The sequence below is a fragment of the Maniola hyperantus genome, chromosome 7, assembly GCF_902806685.2.
Source record: "Maniola hyperantus chromosome 7, iAphHyp1.2, whole genome shotgun sequence".
NCBI classification, from domain to species: domain Eukaryota; kingdom Metazoa; phylum Arthropoda; class Insecta; order Lepidoptera; family Nymphalidae; genus Maniola; species Maniola hyperantus.
Genome location: NC_048542.1, coordinates 11,285,839 through 11,309,018, shown reverse-complemented (window position 1 = coordinate 11,309,018; position 23,180 = coordinate 11,285,839). Strand labels below are relative to the sequence as shown.

The 23,180-nt window shown below is 39.4% G+C and overlaps 1 protein-coding gene across 1 annotated transcript; it reads left to right on the top strand.

Moving 5' to 3' along the window:
* The first annotated feature begins 291 nt into the window (after positions 1-291).
* LOC117984049 (nuclear pore glycoprotein p62-like) lies at positions 292-23,166 on the top strand. The gene is made up of 13 exons (XM_069499463.1): positions 292-423; positions 12,555-12,742; positions 13,575-13,664; positions 14,302-14,429; positions 15,125-15,197; positions 15,742-15,848; positions 16,931-17,078; positions 17,439-18,500; positions 18,976-19,057; positions 19,760-19,931; positions 20,205-20,380; positions 21,057-21,168; positions 22,420-23,166. Exons 2-13 carry the CDS (start codon positions 12,676-12,678, stop codon positions 22,576-22,578), a joined length of 2,376 nt encoding a protein of 791 aa, XP_069355564.1. The 5' UTR covers positions 292-423; positions 12,555-12,675; the 3' UTR covers positions 22,579-23,166.
* Positions 23,167-23,180: the final 14 nt, after the last annotated feature.

Genomic DNA, 23,180 nt, shown 5'->3' with positions numbered 1-23,180 from the left:
AGCTATGACATGCAGACACATTAATTATGCTATAGTTACCTATCTATTATCAGGATAATATATTATTATGATGTTATGTACCTATATAGAATGGCTCTAATAGTTATAATAAAAATATTTATTTGTATACCGTTGGCTTCCTATAAAATAATTTATAAAACACTACAAATAAATACAAAATAAAATATTTGAGAAAAGGAATGGCTCTAATATTAAAAAAAGAGTAAATATCATATTTTTTTCTTAGCAGCAACACCACATTGTAAGGAACAGCGTGACACTTCACAAGATGGCGGCGTAACTGCGTAAGTTCTAATTTTGGCCATGCGCCAAAAGATCTTTGGCGCACTGTATAATAATGAACGCACCCAAATTGTTCTGGTAACATTAATGTAAAATCAAAATGGATTTTTGTTGTGACATCCAGCAGGCCGATTGCGAATCGACTGCATCTATCATTTAATGACAGCATCAATGTCAAAATATGGTTTTCCTATCACGGTTCGGTGAGACAGTCCATAAAGGATAGATGTGGACAAAAAAATGTTTTGACAGTTCATTTACACTATCGATAAAATTTATTGTATGAAAAATGCTATTGCGGACGCGTTTTGAAGTTTGATGTCATATAAGAACCTCGACAAATGTTACGTCAAATGAGGTTTTCATTGAAACAACTCGAGAGGTGTTTTTATCAGTGACATAAGCTATCCGCAAATCGTTTTACTACTTATATTAATTAAAATAAAGTTATGAAAGGGATTAAAAAAGGCTATAGTAATTCTTCTGCTAGATAAGAAATCAATTATTAATTTTAGAAGCTAGTATAATAGTATAAAAGTATTTTTAGATTAATGTAAGTCTCATAAGTACTTTTAAAAGAATATGTGATGACTCTTTCATTAGTAGGTTTGATGCACAGAGTACATTAAATATAGAGGTATACTAGCACTGAGAAATGAGAATCACAGAGTACTTTTTACACGCACCTATAACTTCTTGGAGAACAGTTATGTGCATTTTAACTAAATAATTAAATATCATTGCTTTAACGGTGATGGAAAACATCGTGTGGAAACCTGCATGCCTGAGAGTTCTCCAAAATGTTATCGAAGGTGTGTGAAGTGAAGTCTACCAATCCGCATTTGGCCAGCATGGTAGACTATGGCCAAAACTCTTCTCACACTCAAGAGAACCGTACTCTATAGTGAGCCAGCGACAAGCTGAACATAATAGTATGCCTTTGACTCCTTTGAGAACAATATGGAGAACTCTCAGGCATGCAGATTTCCTCATGATATTTCCTTCACCGCTAAATCAAGTTAAGTATAATTAATTGTTTAAAACGCACATAACTCTTAGAGATGCGTACCTAGAATTGAACCCCCAACCTTCAATTATTCAGAGGTGGACATCCTAACCACTAGGCTCTTCGGGGAACTTGTCCAAAAGTCAAATCATTTTCTGATTTAATTGATTTAGCTTTAGAAATTACTTTGGAATTTAAATTATTTAGGCAAATAAAACAACAGTTTGATGATTTTTTATGTATTCTTTTATTAAAGTAGATTAGATTCTGACATTTTAATTATATCACCATCTGCTTCTTATAAATCTAATCTGGCACCGTTCATTATTTTATTTGTCTCTGCACGGGGTCCAAGAGCTCGAGTTCACAACATATCCCAATCCATATCTTTGTCAGGATGAAGAAATGAATGCAGCACTGTATCACCTTTGCCTGAAAAAACATTATGATAACTGAGTAAGTGACCACTGACTGTGTTGCTTAATCTATACCACTAGGCACTACCAGCTTCTGTTTAGGTATGACGTTGTCTGCGAAGACTTTAGAATCAGTGTATATGGTATCTTTGTTACTAATTTAGCTAATCCAAATCGTTTCTTTAAATATTTGTGGTGCGAAGGAGTAAGAAACATCCAAACTTTCATATGAAGAGCAACGTTTTAGGCAGCTCTAGATACATAACGAAACATACTCGAGAAAGCACTTGTAGTGTGGAGGTACTTAGGTACTATGAAGTCATAACCACCAGTAGCAATGGACTCAATTTGTATAATAGGTACTTTATGAAACGCTGTTAAAACTCCTCTAACTTTTCGGAGTTTAATACCATTGTAACAACTAAATATCACTTGCTTAGCTGTGAAGGAAAAGGAAGATCGTGAGGAAACCCGCATGAGAGCCTTTACTTGTATTGAATGATAACGTTTGTTAACTTACGAGTTCTAACTTCCAAGCAGCCACAGTCCGTCAATAAGGGTCCCAATACTTAGGCAAATCAGTGCCCAGGCATTTGCGTATAAGTTCAATGAGAAAAACTAAGTCTCCGGAGTCCGAGGAGCAAGCAAAGTTGCAGAATTAATCACAAAAAACAAACGCGTAAACTAAGGAAAAACAACAAAAAATTGTACTTTGTGGTCTGGGGTTCTAAATAGTTACCACAGACTAACTACTTATTTGTAATAAGTAACGTAGCCAAATTTAGAAGACTGTTATGTCCAGTTATGTCCAGTTTACGGCAATCGGCCCAGGCCGATTGCCGTAAACTGACATGTGACATCGCAATAGAAATATCCTTAAGAATCGTGATCGTTACAGTTGATAAATTTGCTATCGCGGACGACTAATGCACTATATCGCATTTCGTCATTATCGACATTTTGATGACGTATTGGTAGCACGGACCTATTTATAACCCGACTAAATCGAATATCTATGGTAATCACTTGGTAATCTAGCAATTTACATGGACATAACAGTCTTCTAAATTTGGCTACGTTACTTATTACAAATAAGTAGTTAGTCTGTGGTAACTATTTAGAACCCCAGACCACAAAGTACAATTTTTTGTTGTTTTTCCTTAGTTTACGCGTTTGTTTTTTGTGATTAATTCTGCAACTTTGCTTGCTCCTCGGACTCCGGAGACTTAGTTTTTCTCACTGAACTTATACGCAAATGCCTGGGCACTGATTTGCCTAAGTATTGGGACCCTTATTGACGGACTGTGGCTGCTTGGAAGTTAGAACTCGTAAGTTAACAAACGTTATCATTCAATACAAGTAAAGGCTCTCATGCGGGTTTCCTCACGATCTTCTTTTCCTTCACAGCTAAGCAAGTGATATTTAGTTGTTACAATGGTAGGTATTAAACTCCGAAAAGTTAGAGGAGTTTTAACAGCGTTTCATAAAGTACCTATTATACAAATTGAGTCCATTGCTACTGGTGGTTATGACTTCATAGTAAGTACCTCCACACTACAAGTGCTTTCTCGAGTATGTTTCCTTATGTATCTAGAGCTGCCTAAAACGTTGCTCTTCATATGAAAGTTTGGATGTTTCTTACTCCTTCGCACCACAAATATTTAAAGAAACAATTTGGATTAGCTAAATTAGTAACAAAGATACCATATACACTGATTCTAAAGTCTTCGCAGACAACGTCATACCTAAACAGAAGCTGGTAGTGCCTAGTGGTATAGATTAAGCAACACAGTCAGTGGTCACTTACTCAGTTATCATAATTTTTTTTCAGGCAAAGGTGATACAGTGCTGCATTCATTTCTTCATCCTGACAAAGATATGGATTGGGATATGTTGTGAACTCGAGCTCTTGGACCCCGTGCAGAGACAAATAAAATAATGAACGGTGCCAGATTAGATTTATAAGAAGCAGATGGTGATATAATTAAAATGTCTGAATCTAATCTACTTTAACAAAAGAATACATAAAAAATCATCAAACTGTTGTTTTATTATAAGAAGCAGATGGTGATATAATTAAAATGTCTGAATCTAATCTACTTTAATAAAAGAATACATAAAAAATCATCAAACTGTTGTTTTATTTGCCTAAATAATTTAAATTCCAAAGTAATTTCCAAAGCTAAATCAATTAAATCAGAAAATGATTTGACTTTTGGACATTACTTTGGGGAATAATTTTAGAAGTTCCCCGAAGAGCCTAGTGGTTAGGATGTCCACCTCTGAATAATTGAAGGTTGGGGGTTCAATTCTAGGTACGCATCTCTAAGAGTTATGTGCTTTTTAAACAATTAATTATACTTAACTTGATTTAGCAGTGAAGGAAACATCATGAGGAAATCTGCATGCCTGAGAGTTCTCCATATTGTTCTCAAAGGAGTCAAAGGTATACTATTATGTTCAGCTTGTCGCTGGCTCACTATAGAGTACGGTTCTCTTGAGTGTGAGAAGAATTTTGGTCATAGTCTACCATGCTGGCCAAATGCGGATTGGTAGACTTCACTTCACACACCTTTGATAACATTTTGGAGAACTCTCAGGCATGCAGGTTTCCACACAATGTTTTCCATCACCGTTAAAGCAATGATATTTAATTATTTAGTTAAAATGCACATAACTGTTCTCCAAGAAGTTATAGGTGCGTGTAAAAAGTACTCTGTGATTCTCGTTTCTCAGTGTTAGTATACCTCTATATTTAATGTACTCTGTGCATCAAACCTACTAATGAAAGAGTCATCACATATTCTTTTAAAAGTACTTATGAGACTTACATTAGTCTAAAAATACTTTTATACTATTATACTAGCTTCTAAAATTAATAATTGATTTCTTATCTAGCAGAAAAATTACTATAGCCTTTTTTAATCCCTTTCATAACTTTATTTTAATTAATATGAGTAGTAAAACGATTTGCGGATAGCTTATGTCACTGATAAAAACACCTCTCGAGTTGTTTCAATGAAAACCTCATTTGACGTAACATTTGTCGAGGTTCTTATATGACATCAAACTTCAAAACGCGTCCGCAATAGCATTTTTCATACAATAAATTTTTTTTTTTTTTTTTTTAATGGCGCGCGGCTGCACCAAGCGGGCGCAATTTACTTCGCCAATGTCGTGTGGAATTGAAGAGACACGATACGAATGGTTGGTGATAGCTGGGAAGAAGACTATCTATTAATTTGGATAATTTATAAGTAGCAGGTTTTTCAAAGAATAATATATTATTGTATAGGGTTAGTTTCAGGCCTGGAACAACACAATTATTAGGTACACAAAATACACACTATTCATAATATACATAAATATTTACAGCTTAATATTATTATATTTGACATATTTACATAAGAATTTACAGTAAGGACTAAAAACAGACATTAACAAACACTCAACATTTACTGGACGGGGAAATTTTGGAGGAAGGACATCATAGAGGGGGTGAAGAAGTTTAGGACAAGAAAAGAATATATGGGAAATAGTACCTTCGTCTAAGCCACATTCACACAGGGAGTGATCTCTAACTCTGATCTTGTGCAGATGGACAGGTGTGCAGGAATGACCAAGGCGTAAGCGACATATCGTGGAGGTAACCCACCTGTCTGCGTATCTATGGGAGAAGAACCATGGGCGCCTTGGAATATCCGGTTGAACTGAGGCATAGAATTTACCTTTAACCGATTTTGATTCATTCCAGTATGTGTTCCAGGACTTGTCCAGATATGTTTTAGATAATGCACTCAGATCTTGGGAAATGGTTTTAAAATGTTCATGGGAACCCGTTTGTACAGCAGATTTAGCGCAAGAGTCAGCCGTTTCGTTGCCTGCAATGCCAGAGTGACCTGGAATCCAGACAAGTGTTAAAGCTATTCCATTTTGATGACAGGAGAACAGAGCTTCCCTAATCTGTAGAATAATGGGAAATCTTGATTTACTCCTGAATGGGTTTTCCTTAATGGATAACAAGCAACTAAGAGAGTCAGTAAAAATAACAGTTTGTTTCATGTTATGGGAGCGGGTAAACAGGATTGCTTCTAATAAGGCAATGGCCTCTCCTGTAAACACCGAAGACTCAGGAGGGCATTGGAATTGTAGAATTATTTTAAACCTGGGCACCCAGCAGGCTGCACCGACACAACTTTCTGTGGACATTTTTGAAGCATCGGTGTAGATAAGAAGATGATTTGACCAATTTTGATGAACTAAGCTTTGAAATTTTGAGTTAGTATCAGGGGCACCTTTGACCAAACCAAGATCAGTAACCACAGAGGGATTGAATACCAGGGCTTCATATGATGTGGAGAATAGAGGATTTTTTGATAAAGATAACAAGGGATGAGGGAGATTGGTAAACTTACGGAAACTATCCAATAGGTAGGAGGAAGGATTGCGTGTGCTAAGGACTTGTGATAACTGGTCCAATTTGGTCCACAATGGGTGAGAGGAAAGCTGTAACATTTTGCTGACAAAGCGGTCACATAGGTATTGCCGTCGGAGATGTAAAGGAGGATCAACACATTCAACCTGTAGAGCGTTAGTGGGGGAAGACTTCATTGCACCCAGAATGATTCTGAGGCAACGGTACTGAATTTTATTCAACTTCTCAGACACAGTTTTATTTAAGGGGTCTAATACAAATGAGCAGTAATCAATGTGGCTACGAACCAAAGCATTATATAAGAGTTTGAGGGAGTAGGGATGAGCACCCCACCAAACTCCCGCCACCGCACGTAGAACATTGATGCCCTTTTCACATTTATTAATTATATATTCGGTATGAGCCAATCCGTTCAGTCTGTAATCGAGAATAACTCCAAGGAACTTTGCCTTATCTACCAAGTTGATGAGTTGACCCTCATAATAAAAGTTAAAGTTAGGGATAGATCGCTTCCTCGTAAACACGACTGCTTGGCATTTAGCCACTGACAAAGATAGGCCGTGGTCAGAGAGCCACTGCCCTAGATAATACAAAGCAGAGTTAAGACATTGGGATATTTCCTCTACAGAGCCTGAGCTATGATAGAGGACGATATCGTCAGCATACTGCAAGATGTTACAAAAATTATTTACAGACATTTCTAGATCTTGGGTATATTATATGCTGTATAGCAGAGGACTGAGAACAGAGCCTTGGGGAAGACCTTTCCAGACTAGTCTGGGGGGGAGAGTGGATGACTGGTGTTTTACCACAACTGACCTACCAGCAAGCAGGTTACATATGAAATGTGATATCCTCGGCGGTACACTCAGCTGGTGCAGCTTTTGCCTGAGCAACGGAAGAAGTACATTATCATATGCAGAAGCTACATCGAGAAAGACACCCACAAGGTATTCACCCTTACCAAAGGCAGTTCGAATGTCTGTAGTGAGTATACTGAGGCTGTCTGCTGTACTGAGACCCTTGCGGAAACCAAACTGCGAAGGGGCCAGTATTCCTCTGCTTTCCATTATCCATTCCAATCGGTTTTTAAGGAGGACCTCCGTAACCTTCGCTAATGTGGACGACAGTGCAATAGGCCTGTATGAATTAGGGTCTGAAGCTTTTTTCCCAGGCTTAAGAAGTGGGATCACTATTTGGGACTTCCAGGAATCTGGGATTATTCCTTTTTCAAAAAAACCGTTAATTAAATTTAGATAGCGATGTTTAGAGTTTTCATTTAAATTTACCAAAAAAGAGTAGGGCACACCATCTTCCCCTGGGGTTGAGTCTTTTAGCCCACCGAGAGCAATCTGAAGCTCTGAGAAGGAAAAGGGGGCATCCATTTCACCCATAATGGGTGCTGGTGTAAAAACAGGGAATTCGTCCTGATGGGGAACAGACGGAGGAGCAAGTTTGTCAGCAAAAGTACTAAGCCATTCAGAGGGATCGTTGGAGCTTGGATCGGAGTAGTTAAGGGTTCTGCGGAATCTTCTTATGTTTAACCAAACAATCGAAGAGGGAGATCTAGGGTTAAGTGATTCGCAGAACTTAGTCCAGCCAAACTTTTTCTTTTTTGAAACCATTCTTTTAGTTTTGGCATCAATACGCTTATATTTAATAAAATTTTCTTCTGTCATATGATCTGAGTACTCTTTCTCTGCTGCCACTCTCTGCTTGAACAAATCTTTGCATTCCTCATCCCACCAGGGAGGGGAAGGCAAATGATTTGAGACAGAAGGATTTTTACGGGGAATATTGGAGTCGGCCGAAGAAATAAGAGATTTGACGAAGTGATCATAGTAAATCAAGAGGTCACCATCACACGGAAGATCAGGTAGAGAGTCCATCAGGTCATCCACGGTTTGAGCATAGCGGGACCAATCTGCTTTGTGCAATTTATATTTTAACAAGGGGTTAGGGTTGGGGGAAGGAATTGTTCTATTATTCATAGTTAGGATGATAGGGAAGTGGTCGCTACCATAGGTACTAGGAAGAGTTTGCCAGGATAGCTGAGATGCAAGAGAAGTTGAAGAAAGAGATAGATCTACTGCAGATTTTGGGTTCTGATTGGGGTAAACTCTGCGAGTCGGGGAGCCATCATTCAGGATACAAAGGTTCATATCCTCAAAAATGTCAACCAACGACGGAGCGAACCCGTCACAGTTATAACACCCCCACAAAGAGTGGTGGGTGTTAAAGTCACCCATAATCACAGTCGGACTGGGGAGAGAGGAAAGGATACTTTCAATTTCTGGAATCAGGGAGGGGGTTGGGTGAGGGATATACAAAGAGAGGAAGGAAATATTTACAGCTCTCACAGCAACAGCATTAATCTGATTACTGTGAGAGGGGATAGGAATTGAAGAAAAGGGGAGATTGTGCCGAATGAATAAGGCACTACCTGCATAGCCGTCATCCCTGTCATCCCGCAAACAGAAGAAACCAGGGACCCGAAATCGGGCTCCAGGCCTCAGCCATGTCTCCGAGACGGCAACTATGACAGGACTATGCAGGTTAATTAAGGATATAAGGTCTTGTTTTTTGGAACGGATGCTTTTACAATTCCATTGAAGTAGAACTGTTGGGGCCATTGTTTAAAATATTAAAGAGACGGGATAGGTTTTGGGCAACGTTGGGCGGTAATGGGAGTTCGCTGCATGGAGCAACGATGCTTAGGAGCAATGCGGTAAGGTCTTCTAACATTTTTCCTTGGGATAGCGGAAAGTCGGGTTGGCTGTTGCCAAGAGCACAGCCATTGGGTAGGGAGGAAGATGGGTTGTTAATAATTGATTCATGTGCCTGTTTATTGTAGCCCTTCGGTAAGGGGGCACGGGGACGAGGAGAACGAATAATTGTTTCCCGGTATGATTTTTTAGGAGTAACATTGGGACGAGATGAGTTTGTAGGATGGGGAGGACGGGGAGAGAATGTAGGAGTTGAGAACAACTCCCTAGTCATCTCAGCATATGACCTACGGACTGGGGGGAAACGCGCAGATGCCTCTATATACGAAATGTTGTCTTGAGACATGACAAGCTTAATGCTTTCCTGTCGGGAAAACTCTGGACAGTCCTTATCTGACGCGAAATGGCTACCTGAGCAATGCAAGCAGGTAGCCTTTTCCTTCGAAACATCGCAGGACTCACCTGTATGGGGCTGGGCACACCTGTAACACCTTGGCTTAGACCTACACTGTGATTTAATGTGGCCAAAACGGCAACAATTTAGGCACTGAATGGTCGGGAATTTGTAAGACTCAACAGGGAGGGACGTGTAAAAGGAGAAAATTCTTGAGGGGAGCGTCTGGCCTCTAAAGGTTACAACCACCGACTGGGTGGGCACCCATTCAACACGACCTTCAATGGTATTTTTACGGTTCAGGCGGCGGGCTTTTAAAACCTCGCCACAGCCAATCGGTAGTTCAAGGGATTCGACGAAGTCCCCCATAGACCAGTCTATAGGAACACCCCGCACTAGACCCATCCGAGTGATATTGAATGTTGGAATGTTGGCCTTATACTTTGCCAACGTCAAGATCTGGCTTGCTAGGAAGTCATTGGCTGCTAACGCGGTTGAGAACTCTACGCTGACTCTATTGCGGCCAACACTTTTAACGCCGTCTTTAATGATGTGACTGAACTTGTTATGGTGCAGAAACTGGCCAAACTGCAATGCTCTAATTGATGTGGCTGCGGATGGGTCCGAGACCTCCTTCGAGACGTGGACTATGAAGGGACCTTTGTCATCCCTACTGTAACCTTTAGGGCCTTCAGAAAATGAGGGATGGGTGTATACAGAATGCACAGCTGCATGGGGAGGATTCAACACCGTTCTTTTTCCGCCTTCTGCGGCAGGCTCATCGATATCGACAGGTCGCTTCCGAGAGGAAGCCGCCTGTCGAGAAGCGTCACACGCGTCTCCGTTCCGCGACCCATCAGGGTCCGGGGGCTCCGGAGGTGGGTCCACCTCCATTCCCATCGCACCGAGTTAGTCCCACCACCAAAAAACACTAATTAAAACTCAAAAACTGGCTACTTTTTAACAAGAAAAACAGTCCGAAAAACGCCGCACGTGTGTCGACAAAAGCCAACACAGACGAAGTCTACACAATAAATTTTATCGATAGTGTAAATGAACTGTCAAAACATTTTTTTGTCCACATCTATCCTTTGTGGACTGTCTCACCGAACCGTGATGCCGATTGCCGTAAACTGGTAATCTAGCAATTTACATGGACATAACAGTTTCCTAAATTTGGCTACGTTACTTATTACAAATAAGTAGTTAGTCTGTGGTAACTATTTAGAACCCCAGACCACAAAGTACAATTTTTTGTTGTTTTTCCTTAGTTTACGCGTTTGTTTTTTGTGATTAATTCTGCAACTTTGCTTGCTCCTCGGACTCCGGAGACTTAGTTTTTCTCACTGAACTTATACGCAAATGCCTGGGCACTGATTTGCCTAAGTATTGGGACCCTTATTGACGGACTGTGGCTGCTTGGAAGTTAGAACTCGTAAGTTAACAAACGTTATCATTCAATACAAGTAAAGGCTCTCATGCGGGTTTCCTCACGATCTTCCTTTTCCTTCACAGCTAAGCAAGTGATATTTAGTTGTTACAATGGTATTAAACTCCGAAAAGTTAGAGGAGTTTTAACAGCGTTTCATAAAGTACCTATTATACAAATTGAGTCCATTGCTACTGGTGGTTATGACTTCATAGTAAGTACCTCCACACTACAAGTGCTTTCTCGAGTATGTTTCCTTATGTATCTAGAGCTGCCTAAAACGTTGCTCTTCATATGAAAGTTTGGATGTTTCTTACTCCTTCGCACCACAAATATTTAAAGAAATAATTTGGATTAGCTAAATTAGTAATAAAGATACCATATACACTGATTCTAAAGTCTTCGCAGACAACGTCATACCTAAACAGAAGCTGGTAGTGCCTAGTGGTATAGATTAAGCAACACAGTCAGTGGTCACTTACTCAGTTATCATAATTTTTTTTCAGGCAAAGGTGATACAGTGCTGCATTCATTTCTTCATCCTGACAAAGATATGGATTGGGATATGTTGTGAACTCGAGCTCTTGGACCCCGTGCAGAGACAAATAAAATAATGAACGGTGCCAGATTAGATTTATAAGAAGCAGATGGTGATATAATTAAGATGTCAGAATCTAATCTACTTTAATAAAAGAAAACATAAAAAATCATCAAACTGTTGTTTTATTTGCCTAAATAATTTAAATTCCAAAGTAATTTCCAAAGCTAAATCAATTAAATCAGAAAATGATTTGACTTTTGGACATTACTTTGGGGAATAATTTTAGAAGTCCCCCGAAGAGCCTAGTGGTTAGGATGTCCACCTCTGAATAATTGAAGGTTGGGGGTTCAATTTTAGGTACGCATCTCTAAGAGTTATGTGCGTTTTAAACAATTAATTATACTTAACTTGATTTAGCGGTGAAGGAAACATCATGAGGAAATCTGCATGCCTGAGAGTTCTCCATATTGTTCTCAAAGGAGTCAAAGGTATACTATTATGTTCAGCCTGTCGCTGGCTCACTATAGAGTACGGTTCTCTTGAGTGTGAGAAGAGTTTTGGCCATAGTCTACCATGCTGGCCAAATGCGGATTGGTAGACTTCACACACCTTTGATAACATTTTGGAGAACTCTCAGGCATGCAGGTTTCCACACGATGTTTTCCATCACCGTTAAAGCAATGATATTTAATTATTTACTTAAAATGTAAAAAGTACTCTGTGATTCTCATTTCTCAGTGTTAGTATACCTCTATATTTAATGTACTCTGTGCATCAAACCTACTAATGAAAGAGTCATCACATATTCTTTTAAAAGTACTTATGAGACTTATTAATCTAAAAATGCTTTTATACTATTATACTAGCTTCTAAAATTAATAATTGATTTCTAATCTAGCAGAAGAATTACTATAGCATTTTTTAATCCCTTTCATAACTTTATTTTAATTAATATGAGTAGTAAAACGATTTGCGGATAGCTTATGTCACTGATAAAAACACCTCTCGAGTTGTTTCAATGAAAACCTCATTTGACGTAACATTTGTCGAGGTTCTTATATGACATCAAACTTCAAAACGCGTCCGCAATAGCATTTTTCATACAATAAATTTTATCGATAGTGTAAATGAACTGTCAAAACATTTTTTTGTCCACATCTATCCTTTGTGGACTGTCTCACCGAACCGTGATAGGAAAACCATATTTTGACATTGATGCTGTCATTAAATGATAGATGCAGTCGATTCGCAATCGGCCCGAACAGTCATTAAATGATAGATGCAGTCGATTCGCAATCGGCCTGGTGGTGACATTTTAATAGTTTTTACCGTTTGCGGTTTTCGTAACGAAATTTTGTAATTTATTGCTTTTCTTGTGTATTTTCTACAAGAAATTGGGCTAAAAAAAGTGGAATTATTGAAAAGATGAGTTTCCCGCTCGGACAAGCTACAACGACAGCCGGCGGTGCATTTGGCACAAATTCTGCATCAGGTAGGTGAATTTTCCCGGTATTTAGCTAATAAATGTATTTAACTACACAAAAATAAGTACCTACTTATTTAAACTATTAAAAATCAGACAGGTCTGTTAGGTATGTTTTACACTGGGAAGTTACCACTTGATGATTATTAATTAACTAGCAATGTTTATATTTTTGGCTATAGGTTAGGTTAGGTCTTAGGTTTTTCAGTTGGAGGCTGGAGCCCAAGCAAGGTCAGCGAAAGAACCTAAATATTCCTGAAAGCGTGAAATTTTTCCTATGGTTGCAGAGCAAAATCCTCAAAAGATGTAAATTTTGGTCATCCACTTATGTTGTATTGAAAGGATGACATTGTTTAGTTTGCTTACTTATAAGTATAGAGTTATTTAATGAAATATGACATTATTATCATTACTATAAGCATAAGTGCTTGGTTAACTGAGAAGGAAACACATGAAAGCAACGCCAAATTAAACAAACAAAATAAACATTTGTCGGTCCACAGTCAATATTAGATACTCATTTTGTACATCAGGGTCACTGGAGTCAGGGTGGAGATGCTACAAAATCTTTTCAAGCTGGAGCCACAGTTTAGAATTTGGATTTACAAGATTAAAATTTTAAAATTATTATTTTAATTATTACTTGTTATTTTCTGCATGATTATGACTAAACTTTTTTTTTACTTTTGGTCATAATGAAATTTGTCAAAATTGACATCACTCAAGGTTCATAATAAAATGCACTTTTTAGCATTTTTGTTGGCAAATATTAATATTTCTATGTATTAAATCTATAATACAACTAACTTTGTGATTAAGAGCAAATTATCTTTTTCCACAGATAATAAAACAAATCTGTTTAGCGGGCAGGCAACCTCAGCATTTGGAGGTTTTAATTTTGGAGCAAAAACAACAGCGTCAACTGGTCTATGTAAGCTATTATTATGCACCATGAGATTAAAATTTATACAGACCTATTTCAAGCATTTATTACTTCTGTCATTGTCATGAACAACCCATCGCTGGCTCACTACACAGCACTGGTCTCCTCTCAGAGTGAGAAGGGTATTGGCCACAGTCTACCATGCTGGCCAAGTGTGGATTGGCAGACTTCACACGCCTTTGAGAACGTTATGGAGAACTCTCAGGCATGCAAGTTTTCTCACGATTATTCCTTCACTGTTAAAGTGATAGAAAAATGGGCAACTTTAGGGCTACCTGCGTTGAATGTACTAACATTTGACACCTGCCTCTGACTATAGCCACTAACCTGACATTCATATATGAAAATCTTTGTATAGGCCATACAAAATGACTCCTCATGCGCCATTTAACTCTATGGGTCAATTGTCATGTCAAAACTCAAAAGTAAAACCTGCATCAATTGAGATTGTAATAACGATTGATGCAGGTTTTACGAATTCGACCTACTTTTAAAGTAAGGGCTAAAATTGTACTTTGACATAAAATTTGACACAAAAAGTCAAAATGGCGTGTGAGGAGTAATTTATTACGGACTATAAAATTCTCTGTATGACATGGTAATAATTTTGCATCTATTTTCACAGTTTCTTCAACACCTGCTACAACTAGTGTCAGTGCATTTGGGTCTAACAAGCCGCAAGCATATGGTGCATTCAATGCTCCACCCGTACAAACAGTTGGGAGTCCAGGATTCGGGCAGCCTGTCAAACCGGTAATGAAATAAAATGTATTCATTTCATGTAGGACTACTTGTGCCACTAATTTTATGTTGGGAATTATAGACTCCACCTACCACTGGTTTGGAGATTGGGTCCTACAAAAGAGCTGGTAAAAATTTATTTAGAGCTATTTTTTTATTCCGATACAAGTTAGCCCTTTACTACAATCTCACCTGGTGGTAAGATGGCCAAAGTTGTGTCTGTCAAGACACGGTAATCAAAACCTATAGGGTTTTGTTTCCGGTTGACCTAGAATCATGAAATTTGCCAGGTAGCTAGGTCTTATAGCACAAGTAAAGGAAAAAGTCCGAAAACCGTTACATTACAAAAAAAATTGAAATGTATTATTTAGTTTACAAAATCCAACCAAAAAAAAATTTTTTAACTATTTTGTAGATATTCAAAATTTAACTGTACAACAGCTCTCACCGAACAGTCTCCTTCGTGCCTTCTTCATAAAGGTTACACTGGCGAATACTCTGTGCCCACCTGGCACACCTAAAAGCCAATAATTGGGAATTGAATTGAATTAGTTTACAAAATCACATATAGATGGCGCTGTCCGTCATTAACTTGCAGTGTTGCACATAAAAGTGCTGTCTTGTACGATGGTACCAGAGGAACCTCGAATGCCGCCCTTTCAAGAATTTGTTGATTTGAGTTTAAAACATTTTTTGCAATATTTCAGGCAACAGAGCAGCCGCCAGCTTTTGGTGCGAACCCACAAGCAGCCCCTGCCTTTGGCTCCCCGGCAACACAAGGTAACTATAATTTTAGGTACCTTTTTTTTATTATTATTACACTTACATATTATTCCTGCTACATTCAGTGCCAAAAACCACAGTCGGTTTTACTGAGCACTGTGTATACATAATACCATCAATAGATCCTATATTTTACATGACATGATGCTGTCAAATACCCTATTGAGTTGATCATGATGATGTACATTAGATCATCATGATCAACCGATCGCCAGCTCAATACAGAGCACGGGTCTCCTCTCAGAGTTAGAAGGGTTTTGGCCATAGTCTACCACACTGGCCATGTGCGGATTGGTGGACTTCACACACCTTTCACAACATTATGGGGAACTCTCAGGCATGCAGGTTTCCTCACGATGTTTTCCTTCACCTTAAAGCAAGTGATATTTAATTAATTGAAACGCACATAACTCTGAAAAGTTGGAGGAGCCCGGTATCGAACCCCCGACCTACACTTAGAAGGCGGACGTCCTAACCTCTAGGCTATCACAGCTTTTTTTGCCACTGCCAGTCTAAATTATAACAATCTGTTTTGTTTCAGCGACATCTCTGTTTGGTTCTCCAACAGGACCTAGTTTCTCATTCGGCAAAACTGGTGGGGGTTTCAGCACACCAGCGTCAGGTTTTTCAGCGCCACAACCCTCTACTGTAAGAAAAAATTCATACTAACCTAACTATGCATGATAAATAAGTTTTTTAATACTACTATTTGCTTGTAAAATGGCTCAAAGTCAAAACTATTTATTCAAAACTAGATGATGCCTGTGACATCGTCCGTATGAATTTAGATTTTTAAAAAATCCTGTGGGAACTCTTCGATTTTCCAGGATAAAAAGTCACCTATGTCCTTCCCCGGGATGTAAGTTCTGTACCAAAGGTTAAACTGTTGACCTCGCACCAGAAGACGTTGCGTTGGAAGACCCCACACTAGGTGGACGGACGATATCAGACAAGTCGCAGGGAGCCGCTGGATTCAGGCGGCGCAAGACCGTGGCGTGTGGAAGTCCCAACAAGCGACCTATGTCCAGCAGTGGACGACTATCGGTTGATGATGATGATGGTGGGCCGTGAAAAGCTAGCAGACAGACAGTTTCGCATTTATAATATTAGTATGGAAGTATATGGATAGGTACCTTTGTAAACTTTTTGATTGTCAATGGTTGAATTTGTAAGATAATGTTAAGAATAAGATTTCACAATGTCACTTAAAACAGCTCCCATCAGTACCCTTATTATAAATGCAAAAGTGTGTTTGTTTGTTAGTTTATTGGTTTGTCCTTCAATAACGTCGCAGCAGAGCAACGGATTGACCTGATTTTTTGAATGGGTATAGTCAAATACCTGGAGCGTGACATAAGCTACTTTTTATCCCGTGAAATCAAATAGTTCCGACGGGATATTTAAAAAACCTAAATCCACGCGTACGAAGTCGTAGTCATGAGCTAGTTTCTTATAATCATTGCTGTCTAAACCGAAAAGTAGTCATTGTTATTCCACATTTGCAATAAAAATATTACTGCACAGTTATTGGCTCTCTACAATGGCCATTGACAGTGTGAAAATTATTAACATGAAAAGCTAGCAGACAGACAGACACACATTCACATTTATAAGAATTCCCAAGTTCCACTGCCTATTTTCTAGTGTTTCTTCTTTTCTACCCATCATTGGTACCCAGTTGGTACAACTGTGTGTCATAAAACCAAGAATTGAATGGAATATTTTCCCAGGCAATAACATCGTCAGCCCCGCAGACAGCACAAGCTTTCGGTCTAAGCACAACAACTACACAGGCCTCAGCCTCGCCTGGCTTTGGGCAAGCCTTCGGCGCGAAGCCCTTTAGCTTCGGATCGGCTTCTGCTGCTGCTACCAGTGCAGGTACGTAATGGAGAAAGAGCCCAGGAGGGCCAGACCTTTGTTGTTTTATAAAAGCTGAAAGTTTCTCTGTATATTATCCCCAACACAGAGAGGAATATGCCGTGAGGTATTGTAGCAGGGGGTTGAATCATCTACCTACCTTTCATGATTCTAGGTCAACGTTAAGTGCCCTATAGGTTTTCTTGACAGACACGACGGACAGACAGACTGATAGACAACAAAGTGATCCTATAAGGGTCCCTTTTTCCTTTTGAGATATATAACCCTAAAAACTGGGATTTTCTCACGAGTATATCTGCAATTTCATTATGTTAAAACAAGACATATTAATGTTTGAACAAGACATATTTTTGATTTCAGCACCACCAGCCTTTGGCACATTAACAGCATCTCCAGGATTTGGGTTTGGTCAAACACAGCCCACTCAACAGCAACAGGCGCAACAACAACAACAACAGGCGCAACAACAACAACAACAACAGGCGCAACAGCAACAACAGGCGCAACAACAACAACAACAACAATCTGGTTTAAACCTGTCCCAAGGACCGTCGGCATTTGCTTTTGGAAGTCAATCTTCATCTGGATTTGGAAGCAGCCAGCCTCTCAGTTTCGGATCTACTCCACAAAGTTTCGCAACAACTCAACCGCCCGCATTTGGGTCAACTCAAGCTCAACCACCTGCTTTCGGATCAACCCCACCACAAACATCCCAACCGACTTTTGGAACCACTCCAGCTTTCGGCACAACTCAAACCACCCAAGGACTCGCAACTCAAATCACTCCAGCAACTCAACTATCGTTTGGTTCAACTCCACCAACTCAAACATTCGGAACAACTACAGGAGCTCAATTTGGGACCTCTACAGCTCAAAATCTCGGCGCGACTTCAACACCACCATCTTTTGGGACAACAACTCAAAATCTTGGTGCTACTTCAACACCACCGGCTTTTGGAACAGCAACTCAAATTCTTGGAGTAGCTTCAACTCAAGGTTTTGGAGTGACTTCATCAACTCCAGCGTTCGGAGCGGCAACAATTCAAAATCTTGGGACAATTTCAACAACTCAAGCTTTTCCCACACCGCAGACTAGTATAAGCTTCGGTGCAAAACCTCAGACAAGTCAACCGTTGAGTTTCGGGACGACTCCATCTTCGTTTGCAACAACGACTCAACCGGCCTCAACTTTGTCATTTGGCACAACCCAATCTCAACCAGTATCGTTTGGGACTACAGCTCAAACTACTCAGGCGACTACGTTAAGCTTCGGCACAGCTCAGACTAGTCAAGCGACTAGTTCGACGACTGCAGCCGGATTTGGGTTTGGGACGTCGACGGCTAGTACTACATCAAGTGGACTCGGTTTTGGAACTGGACTGTCTTTTAAACCGACTTCAACAGCTGCTACGTCAGGAACTAGTGAGTTCTTTTGTTTTTCTATTCCCTATACAGGATACTCCTGTATAGCAAACTAGATGATGCCCGCGACTTCGTCGTGGAATTAGGTTTTTTTAAAATCCCGTGGGAACTCTGATTTTCCGGGATAAAAAGTAGCCTATGTGTTAATCCAGGGTATAATCTATCTCCATTCTAAACTTCATCCAAATCCGTTCAGCCGTTTTTGCGTAATTTAATAACAAATATCCAAACATCCACACTTTCACATTTATAATATTAGTAGGATTGTAGGATTAAAATATCTTGACTGAAAATCATTCAGAAAAGAGTGTAGCAAAAAAATAAAATGAAAATCCACGCGGACTAAGTCGCCGGCATCAGCTAGTTTACAATAATTGTGTTGATCACACAAGTTTTCAAATAAAACATGACATTGTTAATGATGACTATTTCACAAAATTATTTTATTTTGTATATTATAATAAATGATTTTCAGCGTCCGCCACAGCGCCCTCGGGTATAACAGCGTTGGGGAAATCCACTGCCGCTACCATGCCCACACTTGGTGCTGTCACCACGTGAGTATTTTATGAAATACTAGTTCTTGGCCGCGACTTTGTAAGCTTAAAATATCGTTATTAGGGATCCGTACCCGAAGGGTCAATGGCACCGATTCCGTTGTCTTTCTCTAAACTAAATTTAGAGTACCTGCATCCTTTTCTTTTTAACAATGCTAAAAAGGGACAGACAATGAACTTTACATTTAAAGACTATAAATTTTAGTGCACGCTACAAATTTAAACAGTAGGCTCGCGACTGTGCGCTAAAACCACGGGTTTTACCATCTAAAAATTAAATTTAAAACTGTCAAACTGCGTCTGTCCTTTTCATATTACATTAGTAAGAAGAGGATGCGAATACTCTAAAATTAGGTTGTGCTCAGAATCAGTACCAGTGTCATAGTAAAACATGAAGAATTTAAGGACGTCAGCCTTCTATTCGGGAGGTCGTGGGTTCGATACCGGGCGAGTTATGTGCGTTACAAGAAATTAAATATCACTCTCTTTAACGGTGAAGGAAAACATCGTGAGGAAACCCGCATGCCTGAGAGTTCTCCATAATGTTCTCAAAAACGACTGAAGTCTGCCAATCCACAATTGGCCAGTGTGGTGGACTATGGCCAAACCTTACTGAGAGGACACATGTTGTCTGTAGTGAGCCCGCAATGGATTGATCGTGATGATAACTATGTAATTTTACTGATCTGATTCCTTTTTTAGTACAACTACAGCGGCGGCGCCTCCTGCAGTGATATCATCAATAACGTTCGCTCAACTGGAGGAAAGCATCAACAAGTGGACGCTGGAGCTCGAGGAGCAGGAGAGGACCTTCATCAACCAGGCCACACAGATTAACGCGTGGGACAGACTCCTAGTAGCCAATGGAGAGAAGGCAAGTTACATCATACAAAAAAAAATGAAATTGTGGTCATAAACTAATAATTAGTATTTTCAATTTTCCAAGTGAGATAACTATATCAATTGGGGGTATCATGAAAGGTCTTCACCTGTACATTCTAAAACAGATTTTTATTTATTTTTATGTATCATAGTTTTTGAATTATCCTGCAAAATGTCGAAAAAATACGACTGTAGTACGGGACCCTCATTGCGCTACCCTGACTCGCACTTGGCCGGTTTTCATGTTTCTTTTTACCTTTCGCAGATTCTAGAACTGAACGATGCAGTGGAAACAGTGAAGAACGAACAAACTGGGTTGGAGCATGAACTAGACTTTGTATTAGCACAACAAAAGGAGCTGGAGGCATTGCTGGTGCCGCTGGAAAAGCAGCTGCAAGAAGACCCTGGAGACAGGATGAGGGATCCGGAGAGGGAACACATGTGAGTGATATTGCTTAGTGTACGCAACAGAGCTTAATTATGAGAAGTTATGGAGAAAATGATTCTACTGACAAGAACCAGCATGAAACTCAGCCATCACAACCAGGACTTGAAAAGTCGCTGGAGGTCTGTCGTTGCTTGTCGTTGTCTGTTCGTATATAAAACGAAAAGGTGACTGACTGACTGACGCACACCTCAAACTACTGGACGGAATGAGCTCAAATTTGGCATGCACATAGCTATTCTGACGTAGGCATCCACTTAGAAAGGATTTTTGAAAATTCAACCCCTAAGGGGGTGAAATAGGGGTTTGAAATTTGTGTAGTCCACGCGGACGTAGTCGCGAGCATAAGCTAGTTTATTTATAAGTCATGATCATTCATGAGCTAATTTAAATTATCAGTTGATGGAGTCTAAATATATAAAAGGAAAAGGTGACTGACTGACTGACTGATCTATCAACGCACAGCTCAAACTACTGGACGGATCGGGCTGAAATTTGGCATGCAGATAGCTATTATGACGTAGGCATCCGCTAAGAAAGGTTTTTGAAAATTCAACCCCTAAGGGGGTGAAATAAGGGTTTGACATTTGTGTAGTCCACGCGGACGTAGTCGCGAGCATAAGCTAGTCTGTAATAAAACAATGTTATAACTTGAATTAATTTTATTTTCAGGTATTCACTAGCGGAAACTTTAGACACACAGCTCCGTCGAATGTCCGAAGACCTGAAAGAAGTCATTGAACATCTCAATGAAACTAATAGAAGTCAAAATAGCAATGATCCAGTGAGTATTTTTCCAGAAATTTTTCAGCAAATAGAAATAACACTTTTTTAATTTATTTTGTGATGTAACCACTACTTCACGGTTTTCAGATTTTTCCCTTTACATCTGCTATAAGACCTTGCTACCTGCCAAATTTCATGATTCTAGGTCAACGGGAAGTGTCCACTTGACAGACAGTCAACAAATAATCCTATTATGGTTCTTTTTTTCTCTGGATCTATGGAACTCTAAAAAACCAGTAGTTCAGTTATTTGTTTGACAAATCAAAGACGCATACCTACCTAACCTATCGAGGTTGCATAAAAAAGGAGCGGACTGAAATATGATAAGTCGTCGGTTCAAACCCCGTTGAATAGAATAGAATAGAATGTTTTTTGATTCATGTAAACTTTTTACAAGTACTTATGAATAGTCAGGTAGTTTTAATTCACCACTGGTTCGGAATGCCGTTGCTAGTGCAACACAACAATTATTATAGGTAGGTAGTAGCAGTAATATATTATCTCTGGTAGTAGGTAGACAATGGGGCCGATTCTCTAGTACACAATCTCTAAACTGAACTAAATTAACAGGTCTAAATCTAGTGCTTTCCTTTTCCGCAAGCAACATTATGAAAGGGATAGCAATAGATTTAGACGTGATATTTTAGTTTAGTTTAGAGATTGTGTACAAAGGAATTAGCCACAATAGCTTGTCGTACCTATTTCTAGCAGAAACTTTACGCTCAGTTGGAGGGGAAAGGGGAAATATTAGTCATCATGATAAACTTGGCTAATAGTCATTAAAAAACCGACCAAGTGCGAGTCAGACTCGCGCAACGAGGGTTCCGTACTACAGTCGTATTTTTTCGATATTTTGCACGATTATTCAAAAACTACGATGCATAAAAATCGGTTTTAGAATGCACAGGGGAAGACCTTTCATATGATACCCCACTTGATATAGTTATCTTACTTCGAAAATACTAATTATTAGTTTATCACCACAAATTTATTTATTTTGTGTGACGTAACCACAAATTCACGGTTTTCAGTTTTTTTTCCCTAATGCCAGCTATAAGACCCACCTTCCTGCCAAATTTCATGATTCTAGGTCAACGGGAAGTACCCTGTAGGTTTCTTGACAGACAGACAACAAAGCGATCCTATAAGGGTTCCGTTTTTCCTTTTGAGGTACGGAACCCTAAAAAACCTGCTGAGCAGTGGCGTCGCTCGTCGTTTGTTGGTTTTCAAATGTTTACTTGATTTCCAGATCGTGCAAATCGGCCGCATACTGAACGCTCACATGTCATCAATGCAGTGGATAGACAACTCCATAGCGCAGATCTCCACCAAACTGGACACCCTCAAGGCCACGCACGACACGCTGCGACGCGACAACGAGAGATCCTTCCAGCTCACTTATAATTAGATTTCCTTTCAACTCAGAATTAGACTTTGCTCAGACTTAAGTTTCAATTAAAATGCGACAGATTTATGCCAGCTATATAATGCTGTTTCGTTTTATCAGTGTCTTAGGAGCACTTTGACTTTGCTCAGACTTAAGATTGAGTTAAAACGAGACAGATTTATGTGAGAGATATAGCTCGGTCTCGTTTTAACTCTGCCTTAAGTCAGAGCTTAAGCTAAGACAGAGTGCGCTCTATAGAGCGCACTCTGTCTTAGCTGTGTTTGTATAAGGTTCAATCGTTTACGACCAAAATAATGGAAGAGCTGGTGAACAAAATGGTGTAATTGCAAGAAATAAAATTTTACAGGAGCAAAAAACTGAATGAAATGAAATGTGAACATCTATGGCAAATGTTAAAACCCGCCAAAAATCCAAAAATGACTTACGCACTGTTAGACCTTCACTGACGCTATGGCTGAGATCTATAGAGCGCACTTTGACTTTGTTCAGACTTAAGATTGCGTTAAAACGAGACAGATTCATGTGAGAGATATAGCTCTGTCTCGTTTTAACTCTGTCTTAAGTCTAAGTTAAGTCAGAGTGCGCTCTATAGATCTCATCCT